The sequence below is a fragment of the Eulemur rufifrons genome, chromosome 7 (genome assembly GCF_041146395.1).
Source record: "Eulemur rufifrons isolate Redbay chromosome 7, OSU_ERuf_1, whole genome shotgun sequence".
NCBI lineage: Eukaryota > Metazoa > Chordata > Mammalia > Primates > Lemuridae > Eulemur > Eulemur rufifrons.
In genome coordinates, this window is record NC_090989.1 from 179,501,542 (window position 1) to 179,522,783 (window position 21,242).

General features: G+C 34.1%; 1 protein-coding gene across 3 annotated transcripts in view; it reads left to right on the forward strand.

Annotated features, from left to right (window-relative positions):
* CHL1 (cell adhesion molecule L1 like) overlaps positions 1 to 18,516 on the forward strand; it is a 74,583-nt gene extending 56,067 nt beyond the window's left edge. For 2 of the 3 annotated variants that reach the window (XM_069473826.1, XM_069473827.1), the window contains 9 exons: positions 3,223 to 3,445; positions 4,687 to 4,802; positions 4,937 to 5,141; positions 5,348 to 5,470; positions 8,727 to 8,906; positions 12,249 to 12,410; positions 13,060 to 13,191; positions 14,927 to 14,999; positions 18,216 to 18,516. In XM_069473826.1, the coding sequence (XP_069329927.1) occupies positions 3,223 to 3,445; positions 4,687 to 4,802; positions 4,937 to 5,141; positions 5,348 to 5,470; positions 8,727 to 8,906; positions 12,249 to 12,410; positions 13,060 to 13,191; positions 14,927 to 14,999; positions 18,216 to 18,432 (1,431 nt within the window). In that variant the 3' untranslated portion in view covers positions 18,433 to 18,516. The remainder of the gene's footprint in view (positions 1 to 3,222; positions 3,446 to 4,686; positions 4,803 to 4,936; positions 5,142 to 5,347; positions 5,471 to 8,726; positions 8,907 to 12,248; positions 12,411 to 13,059; positions 13,192 to 14,926; positions 15,000 to 18,215) is intronic. The other variant, XM_069473828.1, reaches the window with a different exon arrangement.
* Positions 18,517 to 21,242: the final 2,726 nt, after the last annotated feature.

Below are 21,242 nucleotides of genomic sequence, written 5' to 3' on the forward strand. Positions count from 1 at the left end.
CGAGTCATACTGAAAAAATGATAGAAATCTCTAGTCTTCCTCTCTGCTCCTCTCACTCATAAGTCACTCTTTTTTCCCCCAAAGATACTTAAGACTGATTACTTATGCCCTCTTCTTGTACAAATGGAGGGAGCTACACCAAGACAGTGTTTATAACTTTTCTTTGAAGAGCAAATGACATGTAATTTAGTAATTAATTGACTAGAGGAAGGAAGCAGTCACAGGGATTTGGATCTAGATTGACAGTTACATTCATAATATGTCCCATTATGTTTCATATTACCTTGAAGTGTCAGCGATCTAATAATTACTAGCACCGCCAATGATGTTTAAGAACATTCATTCTTTGAATATTTTTTTTGTATGAATTATCTTGCAGAAAGGATTTGTGTGCTAGATATTTCCCAAGTGGACAAGCAGATAGAACTGCGAATGAATTATCAGAACCCTCCAGAGACTGACTCACAGAATAATTTCTGTGTACAAGGTAGTGATCAGAGAGACATAACTTGTTAAAAAAAAAAGTTGATCTTTCACAAAAGGATTAAAAATGCAGATGAGCCCTAAGAACAGAGTAGACATCCCTACTTTTTGTTTGTTTGTTGAAGGATTTTTTTTTTTTCTTTAGCATTTGAACAGGATTCAATGAAAACTAGCATGTTAAATTTTAAGTTAATGGTAGGACTAGATTTTTAGTTAGCTTTATTTTCTGAAGTTCACATTTCATATATTAAGTGGGTCATGACTCACTCACATGATAATGTTCTATCTCTCAAAACACAAAAAAAGAGTCCACAGCAACCTAGTCAGTTAAATACTTACATCAGGATAATTTTTCTTGATAGTTTCCATTGTTCTTAAGCATAAGTGTGAAAGAAGTTAAACTTCTTTCAATAAAATGAAAAATTTCTAAATTTCTCTATATTTTAGAGATACTAGATACAAACAAATATAAATCTCAAAACCCCACTAATATTGGGAAGTAGGAATTCCTTCAATTATTTGGTTATATGATCACAGCCAAGTTGTTTAACTCCTAATGGACCTAGGTTTTATTATTTCTATTGCAAGTATAATAAGAAAATAGACCTGTTTTAAAATGACATTCAGTGGAATTAAATGGAATATTGTACAACATGGTGACCAGAGTTAATAGCAATGTATTATATTCTCAAAAATTGCTGAGAGATTAGGTTTTAGGTGCTTTAACCACAAAAATGGAAGTGTATGAAGTAACATGTTATTTAACTTATTTTATCCATTTGACAATGTATACACATTTCAAAACAGTATGTGGTGCACAATATATATACAATTTTTATTTGTCAATTAAAAATAAATAAAAATGTTCATAATATTAAAAAATAACGAAATGGAATTAAGACAGTACAGCAATCTGTCCAGTTTCTAGATCAGTCGTTATAACCTTGCTTGGGTAATAGATGTTTTTGAAAATATGTGAGAAGCATAGGCTCTTTTTCTGGAAAATTGTACACAAAAGGTCTTCCTAACAATATCATTGGCTTCTCAGATCCTTTGAAGGGTATCCATGGGTCTCATCTAGAGATTCCTAGACCCCAAGTAAAGAACCTCTTTTCTATGGATTCTTTCTTTGTCAGCAACTTCGTTGTGGGGAGAAGGTGCTGGCCTTCCTGCCTGCTCTGCCATTGCTGCTTCTGGTCTACCTTTGCTGGGGGGCTTATTTGAGAATTTTCTGAGGTATTGTTGGCCACTGTCTCAAAGCCAAGTATGAAAGATCTCTGCTGTTTCTTTAGGAGCCCAGGTACCACAGAGGCTGGCAATATCACTAAAATATTTTTCTCAAAAGTGGTGTAGTATTTTTAAAAATTTGCCAGAGAACTTTATTAAATTTAACTCTTTCCCTTGAAGCAAAACTTTTGTAAATTGACTAATATTATTTGTACACATTTATTGTTAGTAGGGGCTGAAGGAAATTGTAATTCCAAATTGCTACATGGTACTAAAAGCCTAATTCATTTGGACAATGCTAAAGCCCTTAGTGAACTTATATGCATAACGTATTAAAAAATATCTTGCAGCACAATTTTCAAATGAATGCAAGTATAGAAAATGACTGGAAAATCTCAGAAAGTTTTTGTTTTGTTTTGATTTTTTTCTCTCCCATCCAATGTTAGTATTCACCTTGGAATAAGCAGACACTTGAAATTATTTTGCTGACATAGTACTATACTTTTAACTTAATTCCAACCAATGCCTCTAATAAGTATTTTAGCAAATTACACTGAGTAAAGAAGCATTACAAATTCTGTAAGAACACTGTATATGACATTATAGAATCACCCACATATACCGATAAAATTACTGTTTATGTAAATGACTCTTACAATCTAAGACTAAAATCATATTTTTAAATGTATTTTCTATAACTGATTCATTTAAATGCATATCCCTATTTTTATGAAATTAAATAGATAGTTTAACTCATATTACTGTTTTTTAAATTAAAGTATTGTTCAATTAAAACTAGAGTGGAAATAACCAATTTCCTATATTAGAAATTCCCCTACCAAATGTTCCTATTTTTGCGAAATAAAATAAGTGATGGAAGTATTTTCTCTTAATGAAATAGAAACAGAAGAGTCAAGGAGCTGGGAAATTATTTTATTACAGAAGAAGAGCTACTGCTCCTTCTGGATACTAAACTATAAACATGCATATTCTTCAGAAATAAAGATTTATATAATCTGTCTCTTCCCATGGAAGAAAAATGGAGAAGGATGGAATGAGATGGAGGAAAAAGTTCTCCCTGCAAAGCCATAAGGAGAGTCTCATTCACAACCAAAGAATTCATGGCCATGTCCTTTTTGTTTCTGCCAATTCTCTGGGAATGAAAAGATGGAATGTAGTGAAAAGCATAAGCAAAGACTAAAACCTTCTGAGGAGTTTCTTTGTAAATTCTTTTATATATGAAACTTTAGACTTAACTACAAGGGCATGATCCAGTCATCTAAAGTGTGGGTTTCCCATTACTTGAGGAGGTCAGGAATTAATTTTCAGACTTAATTTAATTTGATGACAAAAATGTTTTACAACTGCTTCTAAACCAAGAAGGAGGATTTAGATCTCCCAAGAAATGATCCTCCCATTGCAATGTTTCTTATGCTACTTAGGGTGGCTCGCCACCCTCTCTGAGCCAATATATCTTTGATCAGACTGAATGAGTCTTGCCTTCTGTTTTAGCCTTTGAAATCCATGGAGCAGAATGGACCAGGACTGGAGTACAGAGTGACCTGGAAGCCACAGGGAGCCCCAGTGGAGTGGGAAGAAGAAACAGTGACAAACCACACGTTGCGGGTGATGACACCCACTGTCTATGCTCCTTATGATGTCCAAGTCCAAGCTATCAATAGGCTCGGCTCTGGGCCTGAGCCTCAGTCAGTGATTCTCTATTCTGGAGAAGACTGTAAGTGATACCCCTGAAGCTCCTAAGCAGTTCAATAACCATTGCTCTCAAATATATTGCATTTATGTCCACAAACATTTGTTTGTTTGCAGAGGATGTACTAGTAGGAGATAAAAAGAAATATAATACATGGTTCTTATTTTAAGATTGACTGCAGGACAGCTGATAGAGTGATAAAGAAGTACGTTAAAAGTTTCAATTTTATTGTTTCCTAATAAAGCTGTTTTCTATGTTGAAAATCAAAGACCTGGAATCATCGCTGCAATCACTTAAGTGGCATAGCTGTCGTAAGGTTTTTAATTGCATTTGTCCTTACTTGTCAAGAACTTCCTAACAGCCACTTGCAGGCATGCTCTGGGCCTCAGTTGCAAGTCTGGAGTCTTCCTATCACCGATGAAATACAAACCCAGATTTGTATATAGAGTTATACACACACACAATTTTGAGGTTCTGTTGATATGATCATACTTTTAAATTTTGATACCATAGTAACTGCTGCAAATAGATTCTTGGAAAAAGAAAAGACACTGCATTCTGTATCACTAATGTACTAATAGCATTCTGTATGCACTAATAACATTAGGAGTTATTACTCTTCCGGAATCCAAAGTAATAATTTAATCCAAAAAAAGAAGAAGATGGAGAATGAGAAATGACTAACTCCTTATTCACCTGCTGTCTAAATTCTTCTACCCAAATAAAGGACACAAAACATATCACATGTGAACTAAGATAGTATTAGAATTGACTACTCTGTGTTTGATTTATTCCTCTGTAGTAAGAACCCCTATACAATGGGGATAATAGTACCGTCCTCACAGGGTTATCCTAAGGATTATATGAGCCAATCCAGGTAAGCCCCTTAGAATAGTACCTGACACATAGCATATGCTCAATTAATGTTAGCTCTTATTAATATTGGATTAACAAAATCCTCAAGTGATTTTATTTATATTTCTAGTCTATAGCTTGTTTAGAGGCAAGCTGCCTACAGAATGGTTTCTGATTATATTTCCCCACATTGTATCCATCTGGAGAGCTTGATTTCTCAGTGTGGGATAGGTTATCCTCTTCTCTTAGAAACCCATAGGGCCTGAGAAACTCCTGTGATGAGAAACTCTCTTGGTTCCATTTGGAATTGATTTCACCAATTCAGCATTATGAAAATCACCTTTTGAAAAGTATCATAATAACCATGTTTGGAGGTTATTGAAAGCTAATCGATCTTACATGCTTAACAGATCCTGATACAGCTCCAGTGATCCATGGGGTGGATGTTATAAACAGCACGTTAGTTAAAGTTACCTGGTCAACCATTCCAAAGGACAGAGTGCATGGACGTCTGAAAGGATATCAGGTTTCGATCCTATTTTTTCTTCTTGTTGAATTAGTATCTTTCCTGAGAATAAATAAGAACTGATTTTTGGAAGAAGCCAAAAGAGAATCTTCCACCATGGTTGATATGTTAAAAGATCCCTATTTTCATTGCAGATAAATTGGTGGAAAACAAAAAGTCTGTTGGATGGAAGAACACATCCCAAAGAAGTGAACATTCTAAGATTTTCAGGACAAAGAAACTCTGGAATGGTTCCTTCCTTAGATGCCTTCAGTGAATTTCACTTAACAGTCTTAGCCTATAATTCTAAAGGAGCTGGTCCAGAAAGTGAGCCTTATATATTTCAGACCCCAGAAGGAGGTGAGAGAATAACAAATGTAGAATAATGTCAATAATGGAAATTATCCAATGGCCATATTAAACATTTTATTATTTATTAGTCATTAATTTTTACTTCATATGAATTAACTTCTCAACTTCTATACAAATTTTTAATCTAATGGGGCTTTATTTTGTTTATAAATTTACTGATTTGTGAGTGTTTTTCTTGGTCTTGTGTTTTCTAGTACCCGAACAGCCAACGTTTCTCAAGGTCATCAAAATGGATAAAGACACTGCCACTTTATCTTGGGGACTACCTAAGAAATTAAATGGAAACTTAACGGGCTACCTATTACAATACCAGATAAGTAAGTAGAAATTTGACTTGGAGGTACTTATTCACTTTCATTTTTTGGTTGAGTGTTTGCTTTTGCTGTATTGAAAACCTAATGATCACTAAAGTCCATGGTTTCTAGGCTGGCATCTTTCCCTGTCTGTTTTCATAAATAAAGTGTTGCTGGACCATGGCTATGGCCACTTTTTTACCTATTGTCTCTAGCGGCTTTCTCACTAGACCAGCAAAGTTGAGTAATTGCAACATGCCCTGCAAAAGCTAAAATTTTTACAATCTAGCCTTTTACAGAAAAGTTTGCCGACCCTGTTTTAGAAAAAGAAGCAATGTGACAATGTGTACCACAAAACATGTTTACATATAAGAAGTTTTGAGAATTAAGAAACATGCCAAAGAGCAAAGGTAGTACGTGATGTGATGAAAATTCAAAGCACCTGTATACTCCACACTACACTCCCTCTTCTACTTCAGATACTGGCTTCCAAACTCAATCATAAATAAAGACTCAGGCCTTGTATTTGTCAAATCTTTTATCGGTAACCCACTGGTTCAGAGAGATATTGAGAGGATTAAAGAGTTGTCTTTGGACTATGTCTCAGAATAGGTTCTGCTCACATGCTGCTGTGCCCTTAGAGTAAAAAACAATTTGTTTAGATGAAACCAGGTCATTTTAAATCAAAGCACCTCCCATCTCTAACAGTCTTCAAGTCCAAGCATCATCTCAAAATGGAAGTTAGGGGACTGACATCATAGAAAATCTTAGCAACGGTCCCACCTTGAAAATTTTAGACTCTGAGGACATGAATTCCCCAAACGCTTGAATTACAGAGACCCAGTCTATACTGCTTACAAAAGTCAACTTGGCCAAAGCCCTGGTCTCACATCAGTTGAAGGCTTATAGCCATCCAGGTCACACTTTCTCTCTAGCTTCTGATGCCTCAGCTGAATTGAGCACATATGTTTAAATAGATAAAGGCATAATCCCAGTAGAGGTGGATTTTAGCATTTTCGAGTGCTTGCCATGTAGCAGGATCAGTACTAAGTAATCTCCCTGCATTACTTCATTAAAATAAAAAATCTATGAGATATGCACTGTCACTGTTTTATAGATGAGGGAATTGAGCTATAGAGAATACTCTTACATAGAGTCAAGCAGTAAAATAAATATTAAGTAAGGATGCAAACCAAGGTCAGTCGAATTCTAGCTGCTGAGCTCTTAACCCTATGCTATTCCCTGAACCAGTTTTCAAAAAAATAGCACAAACTGAAGAAATACTTGAAGATTTTTTAAAATATCAATTGTTTCATAAAGATATGCATTTTCCTTATCCAAACAAGAAGCTCAACATTAATTAAATTCCAAACTTCATATTGATCTGTGCATAAGATTTAAATTTATTTTAAATATAAATTCTTAGACTATAAGAGCAGAAGCTGAAATATTAAAAATTATGATTATTGTACTGCTTGATATGTGGATTTTTTAATAAAATGATGTTATTGTATAATTATTTTTCTCTCAATATTAAGTCATTGAGACGTTTTAGGGAGTTTATCTTTTTTTGTTGTTGCTATTAGATGTTCTAAATTGTTGCTGTTTGTATGTATGAGAGCTCTGTATATCCTCTCTTGAATTCTTTTATTGATTGCAGTAGTTTTTCAGTTGACTTTGTGGCATTTCACAATTACGCTTTCAAATAATCTATAAACAGTGATGATTTTATCTCATTCTTTCCAATGTTTGGATTCCTAGTTTGTTTCATTTTTTTTTTTTAATTGATCTAATTGCATTGTATAGACCAAGGAAGGTATTTTTATGTCAATAATAAATACAATTTTTTTACCAGTATGCTATCTTGGACTGAGTCAGGAGGATTTATTTTAGACCTTTTCTGGCCACTAACAGCTCCATTATCTTGGACATGTTTCCTCTATTGGACTAGTCTCATAGTAATCTTACAGTAATCTGTTCTGTTACACAAAGACCTTACTGGGTCTTACATCTCATGTACTTGATAGGTTGCAAATTTTTTGGAAGATGCTATCTGATTCATCTTTTTCCTTTAGCACTTTACATAGTGCTTAGTACACAGCAGATATTTAAAAAATATTTACTATATTTATTTATTGATTCTGTTATACTGAGTACTTATTTGGTGCTATATGTTAAACTAGAAACCATAGAAGACACAAGAAAATCAGTGACCAAATTATTCCCCAAAAGGAGATTAGAAGTATTTAAGTCAAGGATACAATGAATATATAAAATGCAAAAAAGTTTGTCACTTTTAATAGGTAATATGAAGCTGGAGTGGTAAATATCAGTATGGCGTGGTAATTGAGGATGTTTCTCTAGAGTCAAAAGGCCATGATTTGGGCTCAAATCCCAGTTTGCCAATTGCTGCCTCTAGATTGAGGCAAGGTACTCTTGCTAGACCTAAGTTTTCCCATGTATGATATGGTCATGGCAATTGTATGTACCTCATTGAATTAAATATGGTTATGAATAATTAAGATAACTATTTGCATACCATGAGCATAAGTACAACAAAAATAAAGGACAGTGTATCTTGAATTTTTTTTTATTTCAGTATATTACAAGGGTGAAAATATTTAGGTTACATATATTGCCTTTGCCCTGCCCGAGTCAGAGCTTCAAGCATGTTCAACCTCCAGACGGTGCACACTGCACCCATTAGGTGTGAATATAACCATCCCCTCCTCCCCCCTCCCACCTGCCCAACACTCAATGAATGTTACTACTATATGTGCACGTAAGTGTCGATCAATTAATACCAATTTTATGGTGAGTACATGTAGTGCTTGTGTTTCCATTCTTGTGATACTTCACTTAGTACAATGGATTCCAGCTCTATCCAGGATAATACAAGAGGTGCTATATCACCATTGTTTTTTTGTGGCGGTTGTTTCCACATCTTTGCAATTGTGAATTGTGCTGCTGTAAACATTCTAGTGCAGATATCTTTTTTGTAGAATGTCTTTTTTTCCTTTGGGTAGATGCCCAGTAATGGGATTGCTGGATCAAATGGTAGTTCTACTTGTAGCTCTTTGAGGTATCTCCACATTGCTTTCCACAGAGGTTGTACTAGTTTGCAGTCCCACCAGCAGTGTATGAGTGTTCCTATCTCTCCGCATCCACACCAACATTTATTGTTTGGGGGCTTTTTGATAAAAGCCATTCTCACTGGAGTTAAGTGAATTGTTAAGTACTACGAAATTTGAGATGGTGCTCTTCATGTTTATTTCTTTAGTAAATGACACCTATGAGGTCGGAGAATTAAATGATATCAACATTACGACTCCATCAAAGCCCAGCTGGCGTCTGTCAAACCTCAGTGCAACAACCAAGTACAAATTCTACTTGAGGGCTTGTACTTCCAAGGGCTGTGGAAAACCAATCACTGAGGAAAGCTCCACATTAGGAGAAGGGAGTAAGTACATGAGGCTTCTGCATGCTGCATCTTTTTAAACAACTGCCCTGAAAGAAAGGCACCATGCTGGTCATTGTAAATTAGAAATGATTGTGATCCAAATCCGTCTGACCTTCTGTTTTCCACTGACATAGATATGGGATTTATTAATCTTGTTTGTAAAGTTCACATTGACTCAATTTATGGATTTCTGCACAACACCAATCAAATTGTAGCTTAGTGTATACAAGGTCAGGAACTATAATTTTTCTTAATTAAATGGGGAACAGAAGGTCATAAAGGTATTCACAGGGTTAGTAGAAGGATATTTTTCTTTTGGAAATGTTTCCATACAGACAAATAGTTGTTTCTTGCCTTCGTAGACATTTTGATACACAGATCTAATACATCTCACTTCCATGCCTTGACTCATATACATTGACTCGTATGTCAATTTTATTTTACTGTCTAGTGATTGATGTCAAATGACTGGCGTGAAATGGCCCATAAATCTGTCATTTCACTTGTAGTACAATTATCCTAATTCAATTATACTTTTCTATTTTTTCCTACTTTATAACCATTACCTTCCCAAATTATTTCTCCAATTATGATTTTAGCCATGTTCTTGCTAAGCTTTCTATGATATCAAGAGGACCTTAGCAGAGAAATAAGGAAAATGGAAAGGAACTGATGTACACTCTAATAGGTTTAAAAATAAAGATTTGTGTAGGGTTTATCCTTGACAGGCATGGACAGATATTTGTGGAAAGGAAGAGGAAAATGAGAGATGGCAGGAAGCGAAGTAAACAGAAAGCATCATTTATTTACCATGTACCGTGCGTCAGACTGTGTTCTGGATGCTTTTCCAAATTCTTGATTAGAAAATGGTAGAGTCAATGGGAGAAACATCAGGAAGAGGAGGAAATAGTAAAAAAGAAAATTAAATTGTCTGTCACTTATTAAAGAATTATATTAAAATATATTCAAGCTTGCAAATCATAGTAAATGCATGTATTTGTATGAGAATAGTTATGCTCTGATCTTTACTGTCAGTTGGTTTCTTCCTCCTATTGTTCCTACTGTATCTAAATAATAAAGGGCTTATGTTTTCCTCAGATGCCTTAAATACCTAAAACTTGTTTATATGGGAAAAGTGTTCAAATAATTTCTCCCCAAAACCCACAAATTGTTCCCAAGGATGAATTGAACACAAAGTGAAATGAAGAACTCATTTGTCTCTTTATAAAAGTTAGACTTAAAGATGGTGATTGAAAACTTTCTAGTAACTGAAAAGATATTATTTCTCAAGATTTCAAACTGACATCAAGTATTCAATGCAAAGAAGAGAAGTCAGAGTGGTAGTAGTCTAAATGTGCAACTTCTGTATTTTTAAAAAACAGAGTTTAAGGCATGGAGATGGTTGCTATTTTGATAGAACCAAGACCATGAGAAATGAGAAACCATGAGAAATGCTAATTCCATTCTTGCCATTTTGCAGCATGTCAGAAAAAAAATATTCACAGAATTGCCTTACAGATGTGATATATTCTAGTATACATGTTGAAAAATTTGGGCTTGGTTGCATTCATGCTTGAGAAATTGTTTTTTGGAGGATGGAAATGCTGTTTGTGTGATTTTATAACTGATGCCATATCTTTTCTTCAAGCTAAAACTATAACTAATATGCTTGTGTGTCTTAAAGCAGATTTCTTCACTGTCTTCTGTGTCAGTAATTTTAAAATGTTCCTTACTAGTGTGTTTGTGCTCTTTTTCAGGAATCTGCATTTTCAGTATTCCAGCTACTGCCCCCTTCCCCAGTTGACACTGATTTCTCTTCTGTAGGCATGTCTTGCCATATTTACAGGAAAAAAAAAAATTGTAATCTCTTTTCACACTGGATTTCAACATGATCCTTGAAAAAAATATATATATTTCCACTGAGGAGATGCATCTTGATATCACTAAATATTCTGAAATGATGACTTTCGTACAAATTAGAATCTACTACTGTGTATCTTTCTTCTTCTTGTTCTTCCTAAATAAGTCATTTTAAAGTTATTTGGCATTTATTCAAAGAATGGGATATGATTCACAAGCATTTTTTTCTGATTGTTTTTTAGTTGTCATGTCAATTTTCAAGTGAATCACATTCCATAATCTAAGTGGGAGATAAAAATGGAGTTAATCAGAAATATTCTTTTTGTGTCTTTAGTGATTTGATAAATCATTTGCTTTGCTCTATTTTTCAAAAGCTTGCCCTACTTAACATAATACTAATATTTCTGTTTTTCAAGGTGAAAATTAATTGTATTCTGTTTCAGAATACAATTGAAGATTTAAGATGATGATGCTCAATCTTAAAAGCTTTGCTCATATAACTGGCCTTATTTCTCTCATGGTGCCATTATTAATGAAGCCCTTTTGTTATTTAGTAACTATATAATCAATTTTTATTCTGTGGTGGAAAGGTATAACTAAATATTGATGTGTGACAAATAACCACTTAAAATAGAGTTTCATAACCCCTTATATTTTCAGTAAGGAACATATTTTATTTCATGCATAAATTGCTAACATCTTCTGGTTTATATTTACTATATTGAGTGGATTCCTAGCAAAAAACTATGGCTCAAATGCAAAAATATTTTAGATATTTGGTTACAAGATCAGAAATGAATATATTCTAATTAAACTTGATTCATTTTGATCTACTACCATGAGATTCTAATATTAACATATTGACACATTGATATTTTTTGAAAATTATTAATTTCTCACACCATTTTCAAAATGTCACTAAAACCATTCCATTTTTATGTACCTATAAACTTGAACTTTATGTAGCTTAAGTTTCTATAAATTTCAAATATTTACTATATGACCACATTATGATGGTATTCCATCAGCATTTATGGAGAAGATTAAGACAAAAAGAAGTAGTTAATTAAAATCATAATATCATAGCAATTGATAGCAATCAGTCATAAGTCAAAAAGGCCATATTCCATTTCCCAATAGGTATATGAAAATACAAGTTGCACAAAATTATATTGTATAATATTTTAAAGTCTATGGTTTTGAGCCATTCATGTGACCAGACAGATTTATAGTAACATTTCATCCACATGTACATCATTTTAAATAGCCATGAATTGAATTCATTTCATTTATTACATTTCAATATATTCAAAAAGAAAGTCTTGAAATGTTGATTTCCTTGATTTCCTGGTAATCCAAGAACTGAGAAAAAGATGATATAAGTGGCTTTCTTATTCATCTCAAATAACAATATTTCCTACCTTTTATGTCCTGCTTTTCAATGATTGTAATGTATATGATTTAACTGTGTACATTTCTTAGGTAAAAGTATTGGGAAGATATCAGAAGGAGTAAATCTTACTCAAAAGAATCACCCAGTAGAGGTACTTGAGCCAGGAGCTGAACATATAGTTCGCCTAATGACTAAGAATTGGGCTGATAATGATAGCATTTTTCAAGATGTAATTGAGACAAGAGGGAGAGGTGAGAAATGAGATTATATTTGGGGCAGTCTTAGACAGTAAATCTGTGTCCTGTAGACCATTCAATGTTACATACATCCTATACTAAAGATAAAAATATGAAGTACATTAGCTATAAAAATCATAATTTCAAATTATTTTGGCGTAACATTTTAAAATTATCAAAATGAAAAATGTTCCACGATGGTCCAACTTTTCCCTGATTGTTTATATCAGAATTGTTGCCTAAAAATATCTCCTGCTAATTAACACATGTTAATAACACAAACTAAAAGGAAAAGAAAAATTAAGTAAAACAAAACCTGCTGAGGCTCCATGGTGATCTGTTTATAACCAAGGCAGCTTGTGCTTTGCTTTCTTCCTGCTGCTTCTGTATTTAATGTCATTTGCCTTCACTGTCCTTCCTTGGTTTTCCTCCTCTGAATCAAATGCAACTTCAAAAGTCCCATTCTAAATAAAGAAGAAAAGATTTGTCAGTGTTCCCCCATTGAATTGTCTTTTAAATCACATTCCCTCTGGGGTCATTCAAAAGAAAAGTAAAATTAATTCTATTTTGTATGTTTAAAAAGGATGTCTGATTTTCTGAAAAGTTGTGTAATACCAAAGACTGTTTCTAGTGTTCAATGTTGTGACTTCTCTTTATACAACAGAATATGCTGGTTTATATGATGACATCTCCACTCAAGGCTGGTTTATTGGCTTGATGTGTGCGATTGCTCTTCTCACACTAATATTGTTAACTGTTTGCTTTGTGAAGAGGAACAAAGGTGGAAAGTACTCAGGTAAAACTGTTTCTCAATGGGATTTTCAACTTATTAAATCGTATTTTCTGGGAGGCATTCATCGGAGACTTTCTTTTAATTACACATTTGATTCAAATTTCTATTAGCAAATTAGATATACAATGTACTGAGAGGGAAAAACATATTGCTAAATTAATTAACCAAAGGGAATATGTATGGTCTGGAATATTGTTTCCAGTTGGTTACTTGCTTTCTAGTTTCTAGTACTTAAAATAGGCTCTGACAAGGCTTATGATACTTCCAAGTTTCTATTGTCTATCTGTAAAATATCAGAGATATTGAGAAGACATATTACTAAGTCACATGTATGTTTTAATATTTTAAGAATAAGGGGTCCATCTATAGCATGCCCCTCTCTATATCCATACAAAACTCAGATTTTTTGCACTAATATATTCTAATAGTACTGGCTCCACTAGTCAACTTTGTTAGAGTTGACCATTGCTGGGAATGCATTTTTTATTACCATGACATGTGTTGAATACACTGCCTCTTGAATTAACAGTACATAAAATACAAATAATAACCACTGTAGTTGTAAATATAATGTTTGTCTTTAATTTCATTCAACTTTGACATTTGTTTTGTCTTTTTCAGAGATTCATATTGTATTAATATTATTTTTTGCTTAGTATAAAATATTTTAGGAAATATTTTTATATAAAATATAGGGAGATTTAAATCCCATTGCTATTACTTTGATGATGTTGAAATTAGTGAGAACTTCCTTATTGGTTTATGATTCATCCAGCAGATATTTATTGGGAACCCATCCTGTACAAGAAAACAAAATTTGTAAGTTTTTATAAAATGACATGGATAGTTTATACAGTTATTATACATTTTATTTTTTCCTCTGAACATTGCATGATTATGAGTTAGGTTCACAATGACTAATGAGCATTCTAACTAATTAATTGGAAACTTTAAAGAGACATAGCATTCCCCTTTATTTCCAACAAATAATCATTTGCGAAGTGTGGCCCTATTCAAATTCTAAAGTCATTTCCTCAAATCATGCCCTTAAAAGAAAAGAAATCAGCATTTCCTATTGTAGGACAACAAAGAAAATCTCCCAGGTCCCTGCATAGTAGTAAAATGTTCCATGAAAAAGGATTTTTATTTCAGTTTTTTATTTTAGTAAAGTGAACACAAGACCTTTCCTGTCCTGTATCCTATTGTAGAATAAATCTAAATTTAAAATATCAGTATAGACCTGAATATTCAGATTGTTGCAGCAATTTTCAGTAAGCTAGCGATATAGAACAACCAAATGTTTGACTTTTTAAATACACTTTAGTTTAAGACATAGATCTGATAGGGACCTATGTCATCTTCAAAAAGTTTGGACAGTAAAATGAATATTTAGTAATTTGATCTTCATTGAGAGACCAAACTAAGTTGGAGTCTTCCAGTAAGACTTGTTGCCCACATAGGATGGAGTAGTCAGATTAAGATCTGCAACACGCTGCACATCTAATAACAAATAAGTAGACTCCAGAAAATCCTTTTTCTTTTTTGTTTATACACAGAGATAACTGTTGCAGATACAGGCACAAAAAACAATCAAGCAACAACAAAAAAACTTGCCTCACTGGTTTCAAAAGATTTGAGCGATGCTGTTCTTATTGATCGCCTACCTTTCAACAGCACTGCTAGAATGTCTTCACAAATTCATTGTATTACTTTCCTTCTATTGCTTCCTTATTTTTAGTGAAAGAAAAGGAAGATTTGCATCCAGATCCAGAAGTTCAGTCAGTAAAAGATGAAACCTTTGGGGAATACAGGTAAACATAATACTGCATTTTAAAATATATTAAAACACATATTAAACACGTAACATCAAGTTATAAGCTTAAATGTATAAAAATCTCTTTATTCTTAAAATAAAATTTACAGAACTGTATTGTAATGCCCCTATAAAAGAATATTTTGTACAATCAGGGCTTACTTAAGTGATAGCAACTGATTTTCTATGTGCAGGGGTGGGAGTATATAAAGGATTACAGTTCTGGTATAAGTGTGTTTTAGAACACTTTTCTTGAAGCTGTATGTGTAACACAAGGACACTATTTTTATTGAGGTTGAATGTCTAGTTGAGGTAGCTAAGACATCTTAAAGCCACTCTTTAGCACGGCCATTATGAACTCAGATTGTATTCACTTTGCAGCCACCGACACATATCAGTATACCTACTGTGTGCACCTGCAAAGCTAAATAAGTTACAAATCCTGTCCTCTAAATAAACTTAGTATGCAGAGAAAAAAAAAAACTTACACATTCAAATACTGTAATTAATTAAACAGAATGAGAGAGCACAAGAGGAAGCAACTATTTCTGCATAGTAGAGATTTTGGAAAAAAGATTATCTAAAAGACAGAAGCTAGGACATAAAGGATGAAAAAGAAAAAAAGAAAGCAAGGAAGGAAGGAAGGAAGAAAGGGAAAAGAGAAAGAAAGGAAGGAAGAATGAATGAATGAATTTTGGAACTTTCCAAATTGTGCTCATTACTGTTGGTTAGTTATCAGTTGCTTCGTAACAACTACCCCCCAAAAACTAACAGTTTAGAACAATGACCATTTATTATTTCAAAGTCCTCATGAGGCAGGAATTCAGGCATGGCTTACCTGGGTGGCTCTGGCTCAGGGTCTCTCATGAGGTTGCAAAAGGGCTTTGACCAGGACTGTGGTCTCATCTAAAGGGTCAGCTGGAGCAGAATCCACTTCCTAGGCCACTCATGTGGCTGTTGGCAAGATTTAGTTCCATATAGATCATTGACACAAGAAGCTTCAGTTCTTCATGGGCCAGAGATCATCCTTAGCTCCATATCATGTGGATTTCTTTATAGGGCCATTGGCAACATGACATCTGGCTTCCTTCAGAGTGAGTGAGCAAGAGGGCAAGAGAGAGCACCCAAGTCGGAAGCCATATTCCTTTCACAGTCTAATCTTGGAAGGGCTATTTTATCACTTCTGTTGTGTTCTATAGGAGCGAGTCAGTACGTTCAACCCACACTCAAAGGGAGAGGATTACAGAAGGGCTCAAATTCCATGAGACAGGGATCATTGAGGACCTTTCACAACTTTTCAAAATATTTTTGAAAGACAATTAATATTAGTTCAGTTTTATAGGCAAGAAAACTAAAACAATGCCATGTCCGGAAATTCATTTCTCCATACTCTGCTACTTATTTAAAAAGATAAGTAACGTCATCCCCTGCATTATTTCATGGCATCCCTTTAAAGTAATTCATGTTTTCCAACTTCTTTCCCCAAAACTGCACATTCATCAGAAAAATTGTCTATCCTCCTCATTATCCCAGGAGACAGTTTTACCAGATACTATGCCCTTGCACAACATGAGCTCTCATCCTACTAGCTTCTGATAATAGTTTCTTCCTTATTTTTCTTCACTATTCATTGCTGGCTCTTAAGCCAGTGCTAAATCTTTTTTCTTGATTTGTTTTTGTAACTGCAATATCATAATTCTGGAGCCAATCACTGTATCAGTCAGGATAGCTTGTGTTATGCTGCTGTCAGAAACAACTCTAAAAGCTTTTTCTTTCTCAAGTTATGTGTAGTTATGTGTCCTACACAGATTACCCTGATCATCTTAGTCACTTAGGAGCACTGGCTAGTGGATGAGGAAGCAGGGTCACTGCAGCAGTGGAAACAGAACATGGCAAATTAATCACTGGCTTTAAATCTTCCACTTGAAAGTGACATATATCACCTTTGCTCACTTTATTTTTGGCCGAAGCAAGTTAAATGTTGATATGTAATTCAGAGTGGGTGGGAAAGTATCACCTTGCCATGTTCCTAGAAAGCTGAGAGCCAGACATATTGGATGAACTTCACTGATGAATATCACATATTATAAAGTGCTATATACATTTTAATTATATTTTTCCACTGTTGTCTTTTTGAAAAATTTCTAAGATCATCTTATTTGGTGTACAGCTTCATCATGTAATACTAGTAGGCACTTAAAAAACTCTTGATCAAAAATTTAGAAGATTGTATCATTGGATAGGCATTTTACTAACTCAGAGTTGCTTTTGTTGAAGAATCAAATCCATCCCATAAATAGAGTATACTCATATTATTTATGTTCTTAAAATGCCAGCCATTTATTTTTGTTTTAATTTAACAAACTTAAGCTTGTCAACTATATTAAGGAAAGTTCTTTGGTTTCCAGAAACAGAATATGATTGATTAACCTAAACAAAAGAGATATTTTTGGAAGGATATGGGAGAATCTCCAGCATCAAAAGTAAAGACAGAAGATCAAGACATGGGGTCTGGGAACTCCGAAAGTTTATGAAAGCAGGGGAAATAACATTTTTCCTCTGTCTTAGTCCATTAGGGCTTCTGTAACAAAACATCTTCAAATGGGTGGCTTATAAACAACAGAAATTTATTTTTCACAGTTCTGTAGTTTGGGAAGTGTCAGGTCAAGTTGCTGACATTCTCAGTGTCTGGTGAGGGTCCACTTTCTGTCATAGATGGCACCTTCTCACTGTGTCCTCACATGGTGAAACACATGTGGAGCCTCTTCTATAAGGGCAAAAATCCCATTCATGAGGGCTCTACCCTCATGGCCTAATCACTTCCTAAAAGCTCCACCTCCTAACACTATCACATTGGTGACCAGGTTTTAACATACACATTTTGGGGGAACACAGACATTCAGACTGGAGGAGCCACTATGGATGTCAACAGGTTGAATCTACACAGGTCCCACAAAAGCTAAGCTCCCAATTTTAAAGGGAAGTAGAAAAGTTGTGAATAATAGAAAATTGTTTCTCAATTAGCCACAATGTACAAATTGGTTATGAATTTTTAAACATTTCGTTGTGGAAGTGTCATTTGAGTTTTATGTATCTGTCCTCAATGCTAATATGCATGTCCTGAAAATTATAAGACTTTGGCATTTATGAATGAGTCTTGCTTTATATGAAAATGAATATCAGATTTTGTTAAACTATTTTTTTTGTTTTCTAGTGACAGTGATGAAAAACCTCTCAAAGGAAGCCTTCGGTCCCTTAATAGGAATATTCAGGCCACAGAAAGTGCTGACAGCTTGGTTGAGTATGGAGAAGGAGAGCATGCCCTATTCAATGAAGATGGATCATTTATCGGCGCTTATGCTGGATCTAAGGAGAAAGGATCTGTTGAAAGCAATGGAAGTTCTACGGCAACTTTTCCACTCCGGGCATAAACACAACCTGTGTAAGCCACATTACTGGTTCACCTCAACTTTCTGTATGTATCTGTTCAAAGGAGCAAAAACTTTCATATAGGAATAGAAACATGTTGGCTGAAGATTTCATCCAAAATTCAACAACCTGGAATTATGTTGAGAAAATAGCACTGCCTTCAAAAAATAAAATACCAAGCCCTTCCAGCCTATGTTTCATTTTTGCTTTTGTTTTTGTTTCTGGTGCTCAAAATGCAAAACACAAAACAAATCCTGTATTTAGATTCACTGCAGTGTAATACAAAGTACTCATTCAGTGTACTCCGTATTTGCCTGATTTAACTGTTCCATGTGTTTGCATAGCTGTTGCTACCTTGTGGGTTTATCTCCATATGCACGTTTGTATTCAGTCTCTGAGAACTGTCTTAGTGACTTTGCTTCACTACAGGTGGAAAGATTATAGGCAAACTGGTTATTTAAAATGTAAAAAGGAATATGAATGTCTTATTAAAACAGTTCATTGAATATATACAGTCTAAATTTATTATTTAAATTTTAGTAGCAAAAATCTTAGGTAAACAATCAACTAGTATTTATTGAGCTCCTAACTATTTGCCCAGAGATGGTCATGTGTAAACAGAATTATAACTTCAATTTCAACATGAATTTTTTTTATTTGTATCAGTTATGACATCGATGAGCATCTTTGTTTTTTGTTTTCTGTCTTTTCCTTAGACTACATTTAGCTGCAAAGGAAGCAGTGGTCAGAAGGTTATTTTATTAAAGGACAGGCATAAGGTATCCATTGTTCAGGATTATAATAGCTATATCTATTTAACATCTTCATTTCTAAATTGACTACTTTTACCTTTTTCTATGTTTTATATAATGGTATGCTTGCATATATTTCATGATTGTATTGTACATATTTTGTTAATATTTACACAATTTAAAATATAGATGTGTTTTATTTTGAAGTGATAAAAAGAACATTAACAGGCATGTGTGTACAGCTAGAGTATATAGTAAGATACCATTTTCATCATTTCAGAGCTACAACCAATAACATGAGGTTCCAAAATGGAAGACTTTGTATAAAGTACTTGGATTTTGTTCTATATTGCCTTGTTCAACAGTCTCAAAATAAAATATCATATGAATATTGAGGGAAATGTTTTCATATTTTTAAAAATATGTTTTTGTTATTGAGTGTACTCCTACTCTAGCCACCCCCCAACAAAGAAAAACTGTTTACAGTTGAAATTCCTATACGTATGTTTGCCTATATCACATTTTAAACATCTTTATGGTGAGACTTTTTCCCCCTATGTTCTTCTTCTGTCATAGTGAGTACAAATTCAGGGAATTTATTTCCTGGTCTATGGGCTGTTGGTCCTTTTAAAATTGTACACCAAGTTATTTTAAAAGCAATATGAAGGATTGTGCATGTGTATCAGTAAAGTTGTGTTCAACTTTTCATTTTATGGAAACATTTTTTCACATGACCCTGAAATTCTTAACTGTGTTTAAGTGAAATCCACTCATATATTTTACTTTCTTTTTTGAACTGTAATTATTGGTATATACTGTTAAATCCTCAGCTTTGATTTATATGATGCCTTATATTTCTTGGGGACCAAAATTAGGGGCATCTATAATGACCAATGCAGTAATGCACGTGGAATATCTAATTGTCCTTTTAATATCACATATCCTGTAAAATGCACAGGCAGGAAAAGAATGTCTTACTTAACACCATAATTCACGGGTTCAGGATTTGATCATACTCCTCAAAGGAAGCATATCAAAGACGGAAGGCATCTTGGTCCTCCAACCACCCATCCATCAGGGCAACTTGAGCTCCATCCACTTCTGATTTCTAAGGTGCAACTTTTCTGCAGAAACAGTCATCATGTTTGGATTTATGTGGGAGGAAGTTGTGGTGCTCAGCTATTGATGAGGGAAAGGTTGGAACTTGCAAGTTTAGTTCTGCTACTATTTTATTTCCTCTTCTTTGTCATCAGCCAAAAAGCAGTTTGAAAAGAGTCATGCAGGTTGGAAATAATGTCAAAAAAAAAAAAAAAAACATTAGGAGTAGATTCATTAGCAATTTAATAATCTTTAAGTCAGAAGTTAACGCAAAGACTGAAATATTTGCTCTTCCTATACTTCGGTGTTTTCCTTCAGATGTCTGAGAATCAAGGGTGTTCCTATTTCTGTTTTCTAAATGGTCAAAACTTACAGATACAAAAAATGAGATTGAATTATGACTATCTTTTGCTATCACTGTTACCTTTTCTCAATACTACTTGGCTTCTATTGGGAATCTTTAGCACAGAAGGGATCATTCCAGGACTGTACCTGATTTTAATTGTGAAATTATATTATCCATATGTTTTATGAATCAAAATAAGCTTCAAATGAAAAAACAAAGATCCAAGTAAGTTAAAATGGATTTCATTCTTTTCCCTCAAACAATGGGTAACAGAGCCCATGATGTACAATGCTGATTCTAAACGGGTGATAATTAGTTGCAAAATGCCCACTGAGTGATAAGGCAGCAGCCGATATTTAGAACTTTGTTCTTAATTGGCTTTACACTAACTTTCTCTAGTCTACTGTCAGTATTATTTTAATAGACTAGGTTGTATATAATCTCAAAGACGGTTGGTGGGGATGAGTTCCTAGAGAGCTGTCCAAGGGTGGGAAAATCCAAGTTCTCTTCCTGGTTCCAGCACTGATTTTGTACATAAACCTTAGGCTAGTTGTTTAACTCCTTTGCTTGAAACTGTCTCAATTCTAAAGTGCTAACGATCATCTCAGTTACCTTA